We start from the raw sequence: 20,190 nt of genomic DNA, 5'->3' as shown, positions 1-20,190 counted from the left end.
TTACATTTTGTTATGCTAATGGCGATAGGATTTTTCGCTGGATGTCCGTCCCGTGCCCGACCAGGGGTTAAATAAATGAAAAATTGCTATATTTTATGTTCATTTTGCTTTGTAAATAGCTAAACTTACAATAAAAAATCAAATATGGGCCTGGTCCCTGGCGAAAAATTTCCCCCCACACATGGAGTTTGAGGGGATGCTTGGGACTCAGTATGCTTGATCTTCTTCCTTTTTTCTGTAGCAATTTTGATGGCCTTTGCAGAGCGCATCTTCATCCATTAGTGAGTCGATCGCTTGAATAGTCTTGCTGGAAATGGAATACAACGTAAAAATGTGCAGCATACAGTAAATACCAGCAGTCGATTTATGTAAGCATTATTGTTTTGCATTATTAGGCTTACTTTACAGTATTGTAGCTTACTGTACCTGTTCATTTTCCCAGGCTTTTGCGTTTGGCGTAACACAGGCATCTGATGATAGTGTTTGTGAATAGCACTGTCCGTGACCAAAATCCCCAATTCTACCAGTATTTTTGAAATGTCTCCAGTAGATTTCCCCATTCCTCCTGAAAGCCCTAGTCTGCTCACTTAAATTAAATGAGGATCCTGGTCATGGTGCTATAGTATGTTGTTACAGCATAATTAAAGTGAGGACAATCGGCGATCTGCTGTATACTTATGGCCTATTGTAACCTGAAAGTCACACTTTTCCAGTACTCCTCACCCCGCCCCAAACTCCACCCTTAACATCCGAAAGAGAAACATTATCTGTGGGCAGAGATACGGGCGACAGCTGATGCATTGGTCCAGAGCCAGGCGGTATTGGCGGAGAGTCACTCGTCATTGGCAGAGAGTCAGGCGGAGAATGATGCATTGAAGAGGGCGAGGAACAAGCGCCATTACAGGATATTAGCAGGACAATAGACTCTTTCCGAGAAGGGGGGTAGGGGGAGAATTGTATTGTCAAATGTAATTCTTAGTTAGGTTGGCCGTGATTGTAAGTCCCTTAGGGCAGCGCACAATTGGCCCAGCGTCATCCAGGTTTGGCTGGTGTAGACCATCATTGTACATAGAATTTGTTCTTAACTGACTTGCTTTGCTAAATAAAGGTCTGTTTGGGTATTGGTTAGACTACAATTAGGGTGTGGAAATGTTATGCTCTTAGTACTCTAGCCTACTCCCGACCGTCAGGTTGTACAGCACCACATTTTCCTAATGGAAACCCTGAGGGTTTTGTTTTTCATTTGCTGCAGTATGACGCAACTTTTACAAGAAGAACCACTGCATGTACAGTACATATAGGTAGCGGTAAAGTGACTAGGCAACAGGATAGATAAGAGACAGTATGTGGTGAGTGTGAAAGCATGTGTGTGAGTGTGTCGACAGTATGCATGTGTGCGCATGTTATGTGTGTGAGCATATGTAGTGTGTGCGTGTTCATGTGTGTGTGTTGGGGTGTCAGTGTAAGTATGTGTGGGTAGAGTCCAGTGTGTGTGCATAGAGTCAGTGCAAGAGAGTTAGTGCAAAAAAGGGTCAATGCAGGTAGCCCGGGTAGCCATTTGATTAGTTATTCAGCAGGCTTATTTAGCAGTCTTATGGCTTGGGGACACGGTCGTCATACCAGAAATCTCCACAGAGTAGCTGACAAAGTGAGTTTAGAGACACTAATAACAGAAATTCTCACTGGCAATGACAAACTGTTCAAGCAGATTAAGAAAATATCTGATAATGTCAACAACAACAAAATGAGAAAAGCGAGAAAAGCTCCAGAGAACAGCGGATAAAAAGAATTTAGAATTTCAAATGCCATACAGCCTAAGATGCTGAAATTGTAAACAGGGGCCAGCTGTGCTGCCCTGTTCTGAGCCAATTGTAATTTGTAAGTACATCTTTGTGGCACCTGACCACAAGAGTGAATAGTAGTCCAGGTGTGACAAAACTAGGGCCAGTATGAACTGCCTTGTTAATAGTGCTGTTAAGAAGGCAGAGCAGTGCTTTATTATGGACAGACTTCTCGTCATCTAAACTACTGTTGTATCAATATGTTTTGACCATGAGTTTACAATCCAAGAGAACTCCAAGTAGTTGAGTCACCTCAACTTGCTCAATTTCCAAATCATTGGGTCAATGCAGGTAGCCCAGGTAGCCACAAGATTTAGTTGAGGTTTAGGGTTTAGTTAACTTATTCCTTGCCACCCATTCTGAAACTAACTGCAGCTCTTTGTTAAGTGTTGCAGTCATTTCAGTCGCTGAAATAGCTGATGTGTAGTGTTGAGTCATCCGCATACATAGACACACTGGCTTTACTCAAAGACACACTGGCTTTACTTACTTATGTTGGAGAGGCTTCCATTACAGAACACCCTCTGTGTTTTGTTAGACAGGTAACTCTTTATCCACAATATAGCAGGCGGTGTAAAGCCATAAGTCATTTGAAAAAGTGCCGTGCATGATGAATGTCCTTACCTATAAGCATGATGAAAGTCTGTTGTCAATTTGTTTACTGTAAAATAGCATTGTATCTGGTTAAACACCATTTTTTCCAAAAGTTTACTAAGGGCTGATTGGTCAGCTATTTAAGCCAGTAAAGGGGGTGTAGTACGATTCGATCTTAGTCCTGTTGTAACGATGTACGCTGAGAGTCGGGAAGCAAGTTCAGAGAGTGAAATAAATAAATTCACAAAACAAGAAACACAAACAGCGCACCGACATAGAACAGGAACATTGACGACTGGGGAAGAAACCAAAGGGAGTGACATATATATAACAGGGCAGGTAATCAAGGAGGTTATGGAGTACATGTGAGTGTCATTATGCGCCTAACACTGGTGACAGGTGTGCTCCCTAATGAGCAGCCTGGTGACCTAGAGGCCGGAGAGGGAGCACACGTATTGACGCTTTGCCTGTTTTATGGGTCGTCGGAGGGCGTAGCAGGATTTCTTATAAGCTTCCGGGTTAGAGTCCCACTCCTTGAAAGCAGCAGCTCTAGCCTTTAGCTCAGTGCGGATGTTGCCTGTAATCCATGGTTTCTGGTTGGGGTATGTATGTATGGTCACTGTGTGGCCGACATCATCAATGCACTTATTGATGAAACCAATGACAGATGTGGTGTACTCCTCAATGCCATCTGAGGAATCCCTGAACATATTCCAGTCTGTGCTAGCAAAACAGTGCTGTAGCTTAGCATCTGATTCATCTGACCACTTTATTATTGATCGAGTCACTGGTGGTTCCTGCTTTAATTTTTGCTTCCAGAGATTTGAGACTGGGACAGAGGTTCACCTTCCAGCAAGACAATGACCCTAAGCATACTGCTAAAGCAACACTCGAGTGGTTTAAGGGGAAACAATTAAATGTCTTGGAATGGCCTAGTCAAAGCCCAGATCTCAATCCAATTGAGAATCTGTGGTATGACTTAAAGATTGATGTATACCAGCGGAACCCATCCAACTTGAAGGAGCTGGATCAGTTTTTATTTGAAGAATGGGCAAAAATTCCAGTGGCTAGATGTGCCAAGCTTATAGAGACAAACCCCAAGAGACTTTCAGCTGTAATTGCTGCAAAAGGTGGCTCTACAAAGTATTGACTTTGGGGGGGTGAATAGTTATGCACGCTCAAGTTTTCAGTTTTTTTGTCTTATTTCTTGTTTGTTTCACAATAAAAAATATTTTGCATCTTCAAAGTGGTAGGCATGTTGTGTAAATCAAATGATACAAACCCCCCAAAAATGAATTTTAATTCCAGTTTGTAAGGCAACAAAATAGTAAAAATTCCAAGGGGGTGAATACTTTCACAAGCCACTGTACTAGGGTTAGTTACAAACAGCACAGGAATGAAATCATCAACATGTATTGATCACATCTTTACTAATGCTGCAGAAAGTTGCTTTAACCTGTCTGAGAACCTGGGACGTTTGCGTCCCACCCTAGTCAACAGCCAGTGGAATCGCGTCGCGCGAAATACAAATACCTCATAAATGCTATAACTTCAATTTCTCAAACATATGACTATTTTACACCATTTTATAGATACACCTCTCCTGAATCGAACCATGTTGTCCGATTTCAAAAAGCAAAACATTAGATTATGTTAGGAGAGTACCCTGCCAAAAATAATCACACTGCCATTTTCAAAGCAACTAGCATGCATCACAAATACCCAAAACACAGCTAAATGCAGCACTAACCTTTGACAATCTTCATCAGATGACACTCCTAGGACATCATGTTACACAATACATGCATTATTTGTTCGATAAAGTTCATATTTATATATAAAAACAGCATTTTACATCGGCGCGTAACGTTCAGAAAATATTTTCACTCAAATGCTTCCGGTGAATCAGCGCTACAATTTACAAAATTACTATTCGAAAACATTGTTAAAATGTAATATTGTCATTCAAAGAATTATAGATTAACATCTCGTGAATGCAACCGCATTGCCAGATTTAACCTCTATGGGCTAGGTGGGACGCTTGCGTCCCACCTACGTAACAGCCACTGGCAGCCTGTGGCGCGATTTTCAAAACGTTAAAAATCCTATTACTTCAATTTCTCAAACATATGACTATTTTACAGCTATTTAAAGACAAGACTCTCGTTAATCTAACCACACTGTCCGATTTCAAAAAGGCTTTACAACGAAAGCAAAACATTAGATTATGTCAGCAGAGTACCAAGCCAGAAATAATCAGACACCCATTTTTCAAGCCAGCATATAATGTCACCAAAACCCAGAAGACAGCTAAATGCAGCACTCACCTTTGATGATCTTCATCAGATGACAACCCTAGGACATTATGTTATACAATACATGCATGTTTTGTTCAATCAAGTTCATATTTATATCAAAAACAAGCTTTTACATTAGCATGTGACGTTCAGAACTAGCATACCCCCGCAAACTTCCGGGGAATTCGCTAACATTTTACTAAATTACTCACGATAAACGTTCACAAAAAGCATAACAATTATTTTAAGAATTATAGATACAGACCTCCTCTATGCACTCGATATGTCCGATTTTAAAATAGCTTTTTGGTGAAAGCACATTTTGCAATATTCTAAGTACATAGCCCAGGCATCACGGGCTCGCTATTTAGACACCCGGCAAGTTTAGCACTCACCATAATCATATTTACTATTATAAAAGTTTGATTACCTTTTGTTGTCTTCGTCAGAATGCACACCCAGGACTGCTACTTCAATAACAAATGTTGGTTTGGTCCAAAATAATCCATCGTTATATCCGAATAGCGGCGTTTTGTTCGTCAGACACTATCCGAAATAGTAAAGAAGTGTCGCGCGCATGGCGCAATTCGTGACAATAAAATTCTAAATATTCCATTACCGTACTTCGAAGCATGTCAACCGCTGTTTAAAATCAATTTTTACGACATTTTTCTCGTAGAAAAGCGATAATATTCCGACAGGGAATCTCCTTTTCGGCAAACAGAGGAAAAAATCCCAAAGGCGGGGGCGGTCGGGTCACGCGCATAAGCCCAGTGTCCCTTGATCGGCCACTTGAGAAAGGCGATAATGTGTTTCAGCCTGGGGCTGGAATGACGACATTCTGTTTTTTCCCGGGCTCTGAGCGCCTATGGACGACGTGGGAAGTGTCACGTTAGAGCAGAGATCCTTAGTAAATGATAGAGATGGAAAAGAAGTTCAAGAAATGGTCAGACAGGCCACTTCCTGTAAAGGAATCTCTCAGGTTTTGACCTGCCATTTGAGTTCTGTTATACTCACAGACACCATTCAAACAGTTTTAGAAAATTTAGGGTGTTTTCTATCCATATGTAATAAGTATATGCATATTCTAGTTACTGGGTAGGAGTGGTAACCAGATTAAATCGGGTATGTTTTTTATCCAGCCGTGTCAATACTGCCCCCTAGCCCTTACTGGGAAATCACACTTTGCAATAAACGAGCCGCTATGCTCAGAAAAATAGGCTAGGCGATACAGGTTAGCGCCATCTTGGACTCATCTAAAATCAAATATACTATTGTAAATATTCCCTTACCTTTGATTATCTTCATTAGAAGGCACTTCCAGGAATCCCAGGTCCACAACAAATGTAGTTTTGTTCGAAAAAGTTAATAATTTATGTCCCAATAGCTCCTTCTTGTTAGCGCGTTCCGAAGGCTACTCATAATGTACGGGACTTGTCATCACGGGACTTGTCATCACGAATGTGCAAAAAATATATATTTACGTTCGTTCAAACATGTCAAATGTTGTATAACATAAATCTTTAGGGCCTTTGTCAATCAGAGCTTCAATAATATTCAAGGCGGACGATTGCATTGTCTTACTAAACGTTTCGGAATGAAAGGGTACCCACAGGTGCCTGCGTCATAATAGTAATGGCCCTCCCCCTATGACCAACTTTACAGGCCTCTCGTTCGGTCAGTTTTTACCGGAGAAGACTCAAACCACTTTGTAAAGACTGTTGACATCTAGTGGAAGCCTTAGGAAGTGCTAAATGAATCCTAACTCACGGTGTGTTTCATAGGCAAAGTGTTGAAGGTGATTCCACAAATCAGATTTCCACTTCCTGCATGGAATCTTCTCAGGTTTTTGCCTGCCATATGAGTTCTGTTATACTCACAGACACCATTCAAACAGTTTTAGAAACTTTAGAGTGTTTTCTATCCAAATATACAAATTATATGCATATTCTAGTTACTGGACAGGAGTAGTAACCAGATTAAATCGGGTATGTTTTTTATCCGGCCGTGCAAATACTGCCCCCTAGCCCCAACAGGTTTTAAAGCAGTATCCAAATCCATAGGATGTAGTGATTACAATATAGTAGCTACTACAATATAGTTGCCATTCACCCTCTTGCTGCAGTTGTAGCTCTCCTTGATCAGCACCACGTCAGTAATATGTTCAGAAACTTGTCAGTAACATCGGAATTGGCAAAGTCATGTTGAGCAGGTGGCCCAGGTGGTTGCGACAGTGGTACTGCTGAGCTGTGTCCATCTCTGAGATCTTCTGCACTCACACCTCAGCCAGGCTGTGCTTACTGGACCTTATGCCTGCTCCCGCCCCCAGCTTCTGGTTCCTGATGACGTCAGTACCCATGACAATAAACTCCTCCAGTTGCCGTGGGCTAACGAGGCTGTTGAAGGGGTTGCGCCAGTATTTGCCCCTGTCCACCTCAGCAATCTGCAGGGTGTTGGAGTCGACGGGGTAGAGAGTGCTGGTGACTCAGGCACACACACACTCACACACACACGGCTCATGTTCCCCAGGCTCTGAGCCAGACTATAACTTGATTGGAGCTATAACTTGGAGATATGACTCTGAGCTATAACTTGATCGGAGTCCACCTGTGGTAAATTACAATTGAAGGACAACCATTTCTGTAGCACTCCACCAATCAGGCCTTTATGGTAGAGTGGCCAGACGGAAGCGACTCCTCAGTAAAAGGCACATGACAGCCTGCTTGGAGTTTGCCAAAAGGCACCTAAAGGACTCTCAGACCATGAGAAACAAGATTATCTGGTCTGATGAAACCAAGATTGAACTCTTTGGCCTGAATGCGAAGTGTCACATCTGGAGTAAATCACGCACCATCCCTACCGTGAAGCATGGTGGTGGCAGCATCATGGTGTGGAGATGTTTTACAGCGGCAGGGACTGGGAGACCTGTCAGAGCAAAGTACAGAGTGATCCTTGATGAAAACCTGCTCTGTAGCGCTCAGGACCTCAGACTGGGGCGAAGGCTCACCTTCCAACAGGACAACAACCCTAAGCACACAGCCAAGACAACGCAGAAGTGGCTTCAGGACAAGTCTGTGAATGTCCTTGAGTGAACCAGCCAGAGCCCGGACTTGAACCCGATCGAACATCCCTGGAGAGACCTGAAAATAGCTGTGCAGCGACTCTCGCCTTTCAATCTGAAAGAGCTTGAGAGGATCTGCAGAGAAGAACGGGAGAAACTCCCCAAATACAGGTGTGCCAAGGTTGTAGCGTCATACCCAAGAAAACTCGAGGCTGTAATCGGCGCATCAACAAAGTACTGAGTAAAGGATCTGAATACTTACACTACCATTCAAAAGTTTGGGGTCATTTAGACATTTCCTTGTTTTTGAAATCAAAGCACATTTTGTTGTCCATTAAAATAACATCAAATTGATTAGAAATACAGTGTAGACATTGTTAATGTTGTAAATGACTATTCTAGCTGGAAACGGCAGATTTTTTATGGAATATCTACAAAGCCGTACAGAGCCCCTTATCAGCAACCATCACTCCTGTGTTCCAATGGCATGTTGTGCTAGCTAATCCAAGTTTATCATTTTAAAAGGCTAATTGATCATTAGAAAACCCTTTTGCAAATATGTTAGCACAGCTGAAAACTGTTGTGATGATTCCCTAAGCAATAAAACTGATCTTCTTAGACTGGTTCAGTATCTGGAGCATCAGCATTTGTGGGTTCGATTATAGGCTCAAAAATAACTTTCTTCTGAAACTCGTCAGTCCATTCCTGTTCTGAGAAATGAAGGCTATTCCATGCAAGAAATTGCCAAGAAACTGAAGATCTCATACAACGCTGTGCACTACTCCCTTCACAGAACAGCGCAAACTGGCTCTAACCAGAATAGAAAGAGGAGTGGGAGGCCCCAGGGCACAACTGAGCCAGAGGACAAGTACATTAGAGTGTCTAGTTTGAGAAACAGACGCCTCACAAGTCCTCAACTGGCAGCTTCATTAAATAGTACCTGCAAAACACCAGTCTCAATGTCAACAGTTTAGAGGCGACTCCGGGATGCTTTTGGAAATAAATGTTGATCATTTAGTATGCCCATCTGTTGTCTGCGAAGGTCTCAAAGCACATATGAGAGGTTGTATGATGTCTTGCTCTTCACAAAAGAAAAATAAGACCCATAACGAATTAAAAATACTAGAACAGAAAATTCACAACTTAGAAAGAAAACACAGTTAGATAGAAATGCTAGCACACTTCAACAGTTGATACTTTGAAGCTTGAATATAACACAATAAACACCTGATCTGCAGAGATTGCTGCCATAGAATCAAAGCAACAATACGTTTAACAAGGTGTAAGTTCACCTTTAATTTATTAGCAAATTAAAAAAGAGGAAGAGGAACGTACCATCCATAGCATTCAAATCCAAGATGGTAGCATAACAATGGATCCTTCTGAAATCAACTCAGTCTTTAATAAAACATTTTATCACAAACTGTATCAATCCAAAAAACAGAAGTTCAAAGGAGGATATAGACAATTTCCTTAATAATAATACCAATAAGTGAACAAGAGAAAATGTATATTGATAGAAACCCCAGGTGAATTGTTGGAGGCCATCAATAATTTACAAAATGGGAAATCTCCTGGTACTGATGGATTCCCAGTGGAATTGTATAGACACTTTCATCCCAAATTACTAAAGCCTATATTACTTATGCTCATAGCAGCTTGACAGAAAAATGTACTTCCCCAGTCACTATGTTTGGCTACAATCACCCTACTTTAAAAGAAAGATAAGGATCCATTCCAACCAGTATCCTTCCAACCATTATTCCTCTTGAATGTGGATTACAAATTCATTGCTATGGTATTGGCTTTTTGTATAGAAACAGTAATACAAAAGTAAATTTACTCAGATCAAACAGGGTTTATACGGAAGAGGATGTCTTCAATCAGCTTCAGCCGTTTTTCCATATAATTCATCATGCTAAGAACGCAAACTTTCCAAAAGTGGCAGTATCAATAGATGCTAAAAAAACATTTGATAGGGTGGAATGGGCATATTTGGTGGCTGCCTTAAAAAAAGTTTGGTTTTGGTGTTGTATTTCTTTCCTGGATTGAGCTATTGTATAAATCCCTGAAACATCTATACGAACAACTGGACAGATCTCTGAATCATTTAAGTTATCAAGAGGGACAAAACAGGGATGCTCTATGTCTAGTTATTTATTTCCTTTGCCAGAATCCTTAGCGTCAATCATTATAACTCATGTCTCAATCTGGGGCATAGAGATTGGTGATCAACATGTGATATCATTGTATGCAGATGTCATTTTACTTTATTTATCTGAACAAGAACATTCTCTGTCATTTATTTGACTACTGTTGGACAAATATGGTTCAGTATCAGGATTCAAAGTGAATTGGGAGAACTAAAATAATTCCCATTTCTAATTATGACTTCTCAAGTTTAGAAAGTCAATTTAAGTGGAAATGGACAAAGACATGTGAAATATCTGGGTGTACTGATACCATGCATTCTGGAAGAGGCATATAAAATCTATCATTTTCCTTTTAGATCAAATTGCATCTGTTGTTCAGAGATGGAGACCTTTCCCTATTTCTATGTTAAGTAGGGTAAAAATAATCAAAATTAATATACTACCAAGGTTGATGTATTTATTCCAGGCCCTGCCAGTTTAAATTCCAACCAACTGTTTGAATAAATAAACGCTCCCCAACTTTATTTGGAATGGAAAGATCTAAAGAGTCAAATTGACTGTTTTAGACTTACCCTATAAAGCTGAAAGTCTTGAACTACCTCACGTAAAGATGTATTACTGGGCTGCACACCTGCGTTCACTTAAACAATGGACAGCAGACTATCCTTGTGCATGGAGGAATATTGAAGCCATACATGTTTTACCTTATGATCGTAAATATTTTCACTACTTTTGGTCCAAGGTGTTGAAGAAAAAAACAGACCATCCAATGATTCTCAATTCCATCCGTATTTGGGAAAATGTAAATAAATTAATGAGGTGGAGAGAATCGATATCGCCAGATACCCCTATTTGGAATAACCCTGCCTTACCAGCAGTGTTGACAACACCTTTAAGTCTTGGTTCCAAAGTGCCATCATGAATTTTATGAAGGATCTCTACTGTTATTCAATCAATTACAAAAAAGATTTGGATTATCCAAGGTACATTTTTTAAGTCCTTAAAATAAAATAAAATTGTATTGGTCACATACACATATTTAGTAGATGTTATTGCGGGTGTAGTGACATGCTTGTGTTCCTAGCTCCAAAAGTGCAGTAGTATCTAACAGTGGGGTAGTATCTAAAAATGATTCACAACAATTCCCACAAATCTAAAAATTAAAGAATGGAATTAAGAAATATAAATATTAGATTGAGCAATGTTGGAGTGGAATTGACAAAAATAATAGAATACAGTATATACATTATTTAACTTCACTAGGGTGGGGGCAGCATTCGGAATTTTGGATGAAAAGCGTGCCCAAATTAAACTTCCTGCTACTCAGGCCCAGAAGCTAGGATATGCAAATAATAATAGTAGATTTGGATAGAAAACACTCTAAGGTTTCCAAAACTGTTAAAATAATGTCTGTGAGTATAACAGAACTGATATCGCAGGTGAAAACCTGAGGAAAATCCATCCAGGAAGTACTATTATTTTGAAAGGCTGTTTTTCCATTGAAAGCATATCCACCATACAAAGACTTAGGACCCAGTTCATGATCTCTATGGCTTCTTCTATATACGGCAACTCTTTAGGCATTGTTTCAGGCTTTTACTCTGAAAAATGAGGGAGATACAGCACTTTCAATGAGTGGACAGTGGAAATTTACAGACATGAGTCCAACGCGTGATCGGGAGTGCGCCTTTCTTGTTTCTCCTTTTCTATTGATGAAGCTTTTGTCCGGTTGAAACATTATTGATTATTTATGACAAAAACAACCTGAGGATTGATTTTAAACATTGTTTCACATGTTTCTACGAACTTTTATTGTACTTTTTTTACTTTTCGTCTGGATGTTGAGAGCGCGCTTTGTGCCTTTGGATTACTGAACTAAACGCACCAACAAAATGGAGGTTTTTGGACATAAAGAGGGACATTATCGAACAACACGAACATTTATTGCGTAACATGGAGTCCTGGGAGTGCCATTAGACGAAGATCAAAGGTAAGTGATTAATTACATTTTTTTCTCCGTACTGGTCCCCCGTGGGAATCGACCCCACAACCCTGGCATTGCAAACACCATGCTCTACCAACTGAGCCACATTTAATCGCTATTTCTGACTTTTGTGAGTCCTCTCCTTGGCTGGAAAATGTCTGTATGGTTTCTTGTGGCTCGGCGCTGTCTTAACATAATCGCATAATCGGCTGGAAGCCGGCTAGTGATGGCTATTTAACAGTCTGACGGCCTTAAGATAGAAGCTGTTTTTCAGTTTGCCGTCAGTGATGTGTACGCTGAGGAGCTTTCCACCTTCTTCGCTGCGGTCCCGCTGATGTGAATAGGGGCATGTTCCATAAACACTCCAGCCAGCTCATCTGCGCATGCTATGAGGACGTGGCTAGGGATGCAGTCTGCACTGGCAGCCTTGTGAGGTTTAACACGTTTAAATGTTTTACTCAGGTCGGCCATGGAGAATCAGAGCCCACAGTCCTTGGGAGTGTGTTATCCTCAATGCAGGCGAAGAAGGTGTTTAGCTTGTCCGGGAGCAAGACGTCGGTGTCCGCGACATGGCTGGTTTTCCCTTTGTAATCCGTGATTGTCTATAGACCCTGCCACATATGTCTCGTGTCTGAGCCGTTGAATTGCGACTTCACTTTGTCTCTGTACTGACGTTTTGTCTGTTTGATTGCCATACGGAGGGAATAAGTACACTGTTTGTATTCCACCATATTCCTAGTCACCTTGCCATGGTTAAATGAGGTGGTTCGCGCTTTCAGTTTTGCCCAAATGCTGCCATCTATCCAAGGTTTCTGATTTGGGTAGGATTTAATAGTCACAATTGGAACAACATCCGCTATACACTTTCTGGTGTTATTCTCAGAGGCTACCCGGAACATATCCCAGTCCGCGTGATCAAAACAATCTTGAAGCATGGATTCCGATTGGTCAGAGCAGCATTGAATAGACCTTAGCATGGGTACTTCCTGTATGAGTTTCTGCCTATAGAAAGGGAGCAGCAACATGGAGTATGGCTGAATGGACGGGGACAGTATATCCAGAGAGAACCATGTTTCCGTGGAATAGAGTATGTTACAATCCCTGGTGTCAATCTGGAAGGAGATCCTCGCCCTGAGCTCATCTACTTTATTATCCAGAGACTGAACATTACCGAGTCATATACTCGGAAGTGGTGGATGGTGTGCACGCCTCCTGAGTCAGACTACAATCCACTCCGAATACCTTATCTCCACCAGGGGTGTTTTAGAGCAGCCTCTGGAATAATTTCAATTGCCCTGGGGGGTACGAACATAGGATCCAATTCGGGAAAGTTGTATTTCTGGTTGTAATTCTGCTGAGTTACTGGCGCGCTGATATCCAAAACTTATTTCCCGCTGTATGTAATAACACAAAACAAATTCTGGGCTAATAATGTAAGAAATAACACACACAAAAAATACTGCAAAGTTGCTTAAGAGCTAGAAGCAGAGCTGGCATATCTGTCGGCGTCATCTTATCTGTCTTATCATACAACTCAGAAATATTTTTGAATTACCAAAAGAAGATGATTTCCAAGTTATATCAAGGGTTGATTGAAACTCTACCTGATGGTTCAGAACCTACAAGGAAAAAATGGGAAACAGATCTAAAGTAAGAAATTGAGGAAAATCATTGGTCACAGATACTATATTTCAAATGAACAATCTAGCTATATACCGTTAGATTTTGTATTCTGAACAAAAATATAAACGCAACAAGCAACAATTTCAAATATTTTACTGAGTTACAGTTCATATGAGGAAATGAGTCAATTTAAATGAATTCATTAGGCACTAATCTATGGATTTCACATGACTGGGAATACAGATATGCATCTGTTGGTCACAGATATCTTTAAAACATGGGCTTCACAATGGGCAACAGGATCTCGTCACAGTATTTTTGTGCATTCAAATTGCCATCGATAAAATGCAATTGTGTTCTTTGTCCGTAGCTTATGCCTGCCCATACCATAACCCCACCGCCATCATGGGGCATGTTGACATCAGCAAACCACTCGCCAGACGCCATGCATGGTTGTGAGGCCGGTTGGAAGTACTGCCAAATTCTTTAAAATGACGCTGGAGGTGGCTTATGGTAGAGAAATTAACATTCAATTCTCTGGCAATAGCTCTGGTAGACATTCTTGCAGTCAGCATGCCAATTGCACACACCCTCAAAATTTGAGACAGCTGTGGCATTGTGTTGTGTGACAAAACTGCACATTTTAGAGTGGCCTTTTATCATGGCCAGCACAACGTGCGCCTGTGTAATGATCATGCTGTTTAATCAGCTTCTTGATATGCCACACCTGCCAAATGGGGCAGCAGGTAGCCTAGTGGTTAGAGCGTTAGACTTGTAACCGAAAGGTTGCAAAATCAAATCCCCGAGCTGACAAGCTAATATCTGTTGTTCTGCCCCTGAACAAGGCAGTTAACCCACTGTTTCTAGGCCGTCATTGAAAATAAGAATTTGTTCTTAACTGACTTGCCTAGATAAATAAATAGAATGGATGGAGTATCTTGGCAAAGGAGAAATGCTCACTAACAGGGATGTATATACTGTACATTTGTGCACAAAATTTGATCGAAATAAGCTTTTTGTGCATATGGAACATTTCTGGGATCTATTATTTCAGCACATGAAACATGGGACCAACACTTTACATGTTGCGTTTAAGTCTCTGTTCAGTGTATATTATAAAGTTAAACAAAACCCCCAAAATTTGGAAATCATATGTTGATCACCTTGGGGAATGTGTTGTACAGTGGTAGATTTGTCTTTGTTTTGTGTTGTTTGTGGGGCGCTGTGGAAAAACAATAAAAAACTAATTGTCAAAAAAAATTATAAAAATAATAACAATAACACTAATAATAATAATAATAATGTGGCATAATGACAGTGCAGCGTTTTTTTCTTTCAAGGAAGCAGAGAGCCAATTGCAACGAGGACGGGGCTAATTCAGCACATTGATATTCCCGGGAAGACACATTTAACGGCTTTAGAATGCAATTTGTGCACACGTTAAATTAATATGGATTTGAGGTGAAGAGTTTATGTTAATTAATTAAATGTCTTTGGTTTGGAAAAGCTGCAAGAAGCAAATATTTGGAATCTTTTCGCATCATATTTCTTAGCTATTTACTGATAAAATATCGACATCCCATTTGAATAGTGAGTATACTTTTATGGCAGTCAATAGCATTGGCAATGTCATGCCAAAGGGTAGGCTTAAGCATTGTGAATATTTTTCCTGATAATTAGCAGATTCTATATGTGACCAACCAGGGTTTGTCTCCTGCGTGCCACAAGACTGTGTTAGTCCCCTGAGCTAAAGCTTAGACATTCACTCGGGGAGCTAACACAAGTCAGGTCTCAGACAAGGTTGCTCATCATGCAATCGGGTTTACAGACCACCTCTGATGCACACCTGATGGTGTTTCAATAGACAGTTTTATATATGATTGGATTGAAATGACAAAGAAGTGTCTACAGAGCACAAGCACATCAACAAGTTACAAACATGTATGAGTGTTGAAATATTGTGCTATAATACTGTAATGCTGCGACAATAAATTGTCCCAAACAACAGTGACAAATGTGCCACTAATATAACTATGACCTCTAAAAACCTCTCACTTATAATTTGCACCTTCAGGAAATGAGCAAGCCCTGTTGTTATTTTGATGAAACGGGCAAAGTGGCAATTTCACATCTGGGTAGTAACCGGTGTTTAATTATTCACGATCCTCATCTGCACCTAATGCACCTAATTTGCTTAATAACATATTGTGCTGGGAAGCACAGGGGAAGTGTCACTTTGGAAAAATGAGGGCGAACCCAATAAAATGGCACTTTCTTGCAACAAAATTGCACAACTTAAAGCAAAGGAAAATAATAGGTCATTTCTGGGGTTCTATAGTATAACGTCCTCACTTTTCAATGTGAATTGGTCATGTTCCTCTTTCTCGTCAAATTTTAAACATCACTTTTCAATGCAGATTGGTCAGATTTGGCTAGTAATAGTGTTCCATCTGTGTGTTATGCTCATTGATTCATTTTTCAAAAGCACTATAAGGTATTATGTGCATTGTGTACAAAGAGATGGGCACAGTGGGCATAGACTGACAGGGTGGCAGGTAGCCTATAGTGGATAAGAGCGTTGGAACAGTGACTGAAAGAGCGTTGGAACAGTGACTGAAAGGTCGCTGGTTCAAATCCCTTAGCCAACTATGTGAAAAATTGGTAGATGTGCCTTTGAGCAAGGCACTTAACCCTAAGTCGCTCTGGATAAAAGCGTCTGCTAAAATGTACAAATGTAAACTTTCCACAGGGAGGGCGCACTAAAACAGCATATTTTGCCAGGGGAGGGGATCTCTATTAAGTAGCCTTGTTATAAGAAAAGGACACTCTACTCATCAGCAATGATCTTCATGTCTTTTCACATGGGAAGCTTAACACCCTCACGATGCTTACCCCCCCCCCCCGCACTCTCGGTTGGAAGTCGAACAACAGCTGTTGCTCCAAATTTCGATTTAACCACCAATAATTCTCGCCTTTGGCTGAGGCAGGCTGGTGGAAGGACTGGGGGACACAATAGACAGGACCTGCGAGGATCTTGGCCGGAGCGCCACAGGAATATGTGCTGCATCCTGGCAACGCTCGGCCAGATCTGCCTCGGAGCCACACAGAGAGGCTCAAGGGAGAGGAGGGGGAAGAGGGAGGGGGTAGAGGGGAGGAAAACACAAGCCTGCTCAGCCTCCTAGACAACGAGGCACAGCCTTGCCACTTGTGCTCATCTAATGCACTCAATTCTCAACACACAGAGCCGAGTGGTTGGAGGGGGAAATTGTCATAGGGCTGATTTCCACAAAGGACATCCCTGTCCTCTACACATTGTTGTGGCTCTCTAATGTGCCATCATGAGAATGCCAAGGCAAGTGAGAATTGGATACATTAGGCAATGTAGGCTAGTGGATGAGCAGTTTGGTAATCTGCTTTTTTTGTAAGTGGCATACCGTATGTCACTTACACAAAAAAAAACTGATTACCAAACTGCTCATCTACAAGGCTACATTGCCTAATGTATCCCATTCTCACTTGCCTTGGCATTCTCATGATGGCGCATAACAAGACAGGTGATTAAATTTGATTGATGGAGTCTATAACGTTTCCATTTTTGTCACGGGAACATCGACAGATTTTTCACCTAGTCGGCTCGGGGATTCGAACCAGCGTTCTTTCGGTTACTGGCCAAACACTCTCTAGGCTACCTACCGCCCCAGGTAAAAAGATTCTACTGTATTTACTAAAATATTAAAACATATGGACTATGTGAAGAAGCAACTTGTTGGCTAATAGAAAAACATTCAGTGAAGCTGCCCACAACACTTAGGCCTACAGAGAAAACATTAGAAACATGCCACATGTCACTAATGAAGTAGGCTAGGATACTCCCTCAATAGCAAATGTCGCATTTCCAATCACGGGGGGTTGCCTGGCTTAACTTCGATGGCCTGAACACGTTGTTGATGCGGATTAACCACTAATACTTAATCAACTTTACGCAAAGTCCTCCTGTCAGAGTGAGATTTACAATGCGTCAATAAGCTCGGCGGGAAGAGTCACAAGGTGCATCAAGAGACAGACAAATTGCTGCATCAGAAGCAATGATAGGGGACGTATTCATAATGTAGCCTTAATTGGGTTTACAAGCACTTGGAGCTATACTAGTAAGACAAACCTCGAAATCCCTTGATAACTAAGGCCACCAACATCATGACAGTCAAGTCTCACACTAATCGCTTGGTCTACGCTGCCACTTTTTTTGGCATGTGATGTCAAATCTCGGATCCACGCAATATGTAAGGGGTCTACAATAGCCTATATAAAAAGCGCGCGCATCTCTAGAATAGGTGCGCGCTCACCTAATATATGCTACATGATAATGCAATAGCTATAAAACTAATGGCACCTGCCATTTCTCCAGCAAAATTAAAATAGCCTACCTTGTTGAATCAGAAGAATGGTCATTCCGGTCAGCAAAACCCAGAACATTGGATTCTTCATGGTGATTTGACGGGTCGTTTATCTGTGTAGTAGTAGAAGATGGTGTTGTCGCTCAGATATAGGCTACTACAAACGCAAATCCTGGGAAAAGTGAAGTGTACCAGACTAAGTCCCGGGTCCCTCTGACTGTAAAGCAGCCACCAACACAAGCAGTACCAAGTCCCTCCTTCACTAATGTATTGGTCGTGATTTGTAAGAGGCTGCTTGGATAGGCTTCCAGTGGCTTACAAAGACGCTGCTGTCCAGGAGCCTCATTTATCAAAGGTGCGTGCGCACAAAAATACTCTAAATCTTGTGTGCGCCAGTTTTCCCGCAAAGGTTGGTATTTATTAGTTTTGAACTTGACGGGAAGTGTGCATATCTCCACGCCAATCTCACACCATTCGTGCGCACAACTTCTAGAAGGTTATCAGCTGTATTGCAAGCAAATATGCTTATTGTTCGTTTGGGGGAAATGGGAGGTGTTTGATGGACAGGGAATTATAATAATTTTAGGCAAAAACATTAAAACGTAGGCGTAATGATTAAACAGATGCATTCGACATTGGTAAATCGCATAGCAGGATGTCGTCTAATATTTATTTTACTTTTATTACAGCCTATATGTCTAAATCATAAACATATTGCAGGACATGTCTCTCCTTTGCTGACAAAATTGGTTTAAATTATTCCGGATACACAACAAATTGATTAATTGGTCATTCAATACCCAAGCATGCTCTAAAGTAAATAGATGGGTAACGTTAGCCTAGACAGTAGCCTATGTGACAATATGGGTAGGCTACAGAATTGAAGTAAATATACGGGTAACGTTAGCCTAGACAGTAGCCTATGTGACAATATGGGTAGGCTACAGAATTGCTGTGCGATATTAGGAGCGCGACATCATAGCCTAGCCTGTTTCATTTCAGAGCCTAAAGTATACTTACCAAGGCAGGAGATAGAAACACAATCATGTATTGATAAACAAAATATTGAACAACAATTCGTATTTTGCTTAGAAGTGTAGAGTGTAGCGTTTACTTTTAAATTGTTCTGAAGGACAATCAATCTAGCAGAATGCGCGGCCAGTGTTTGGCACAATAAGGCGGCATGCATTATTTGTTGGGAAAAGTCACTGCCCAATTCTTCCCACACCACACACATTTGCTATTGGCTTTCCCCACGGTAATATATATCCGTCGGGGTTGAATAAAGAAAAAACAATACATAAAAATCTATATATCTATAAGCTACATTGAGGTTTTTCTTTCATTATTTTTAGGCTATCTGGCATTAGTGCGTAAACCTAAGCTTTGGGGCCTACCTTTACGCGCCCCAAATAGCCTACAATCCAAACGCTTTTGGAAACAGGCAGAAAAAGTTAACGTAGTTACACTGAGGCAAAAAGGACAATGTCGGAGTTTCATTTAATAAGAGGAAAGCTGCGATAAGGAGAGCTGAAAACAAAGAGAAGAGAGGCCCAGAAAAGTAATGTTTGAGAATGATTTGGTGAAGTGGTAAAAGAGGATGATGATTGCAGTGCCTATGTGTGATGGTTGTGAGGTGCTATACAAATTCGACTGTCACGTATTTGATCCAAGAAATAAACAGAGATGACAGCGAAAACATTACTGATGTCAACTAATTTGAAGCATTCATTCTATAATATTATTCTGCTGGGCAAATGTTTATTTAGTCTTCTGTGGCAACATATAATATGACAGAAAATAAGCTGCATGTATTTAATTATAGACAAGTTGACTAACAAATAACCTGCCAAAATTTCTGAAATTATTAACAGAAACATATCGAAATTAGGCAAAATAATATGCTGCACCCCTTGTCAAAAAATCGTTCTGCTGTCTCTAACTGTAGCCTACAGTACAGCGCATTTTCTATATTTGTCGGTTAGGGTCGGGTGATGGCCTCAGATTTTCACTTCATCATATATATTTGGGCGGTTGCAGATGGGTTATTAGCAATTGCAGGCGCAGCTGACCCTTGCACCACTAGGGGAGACTGGGGATGGTAACGCTTTTCACCTTTTCGTCAGTTTCTCAGAGATCATTTATGGTAGTGTATTCAAAACGTGATACAAACAATCTACATATGTCCTTTACAAATTGGTGTGGTTATTATATATGTAAATCAAACTGTAAATGCATAGTGT

The 20,190-nt window shown here is 40.8% G+C and overlaps 1 protein-coding gene across 1 annotated transcript in view; it reads right to left on the bottom strand.

Annotated features, from left to right (window-relative positions):
• The window catches only part of LOC106567646 (opioid-binding protein/cell adhesion molecule), a 606,617-nt gene extending 588,202 nt beyond the window's left edge, over positions 1-18,415 (bottom strand). Inside the window, exon 1 of the mRNA XM_014137181.2 lies at positions 17,978-18,415. Coding sequence (XP_013992656.1) covers positions 17,978-18,038 — 61 coding nt within the window. The 5' untranslated portion in view covers positions 18,039-18,415. The remainder of the gene's footprint in view (positions 1-17,977) is intronic.
• Positions 18,416-20,190: the final 1,775 nt, after the last annotated feature.

The sequence above is a fragment of the Salmo salar genome, chromosome ssa13 (assembly GCF_905237065.1).
Source record: "Salmo salar chromosome ssa13, Ssal_v3.1, whole genome shotgun sequence".
In the NCBI taxonomy this organism is placed as follows: domain Eukaryota; kingdom Metazoa; phylum Chordata; class Actinopteri; order Salmoniformes; family Salmonidae; genus Salmo; species Salmo salar.
The sequence above is the reverse complement of the archived record's forward strand: the minus strand, read 5'-3'. Positions and strand labels throughout refer to the sequence as shown.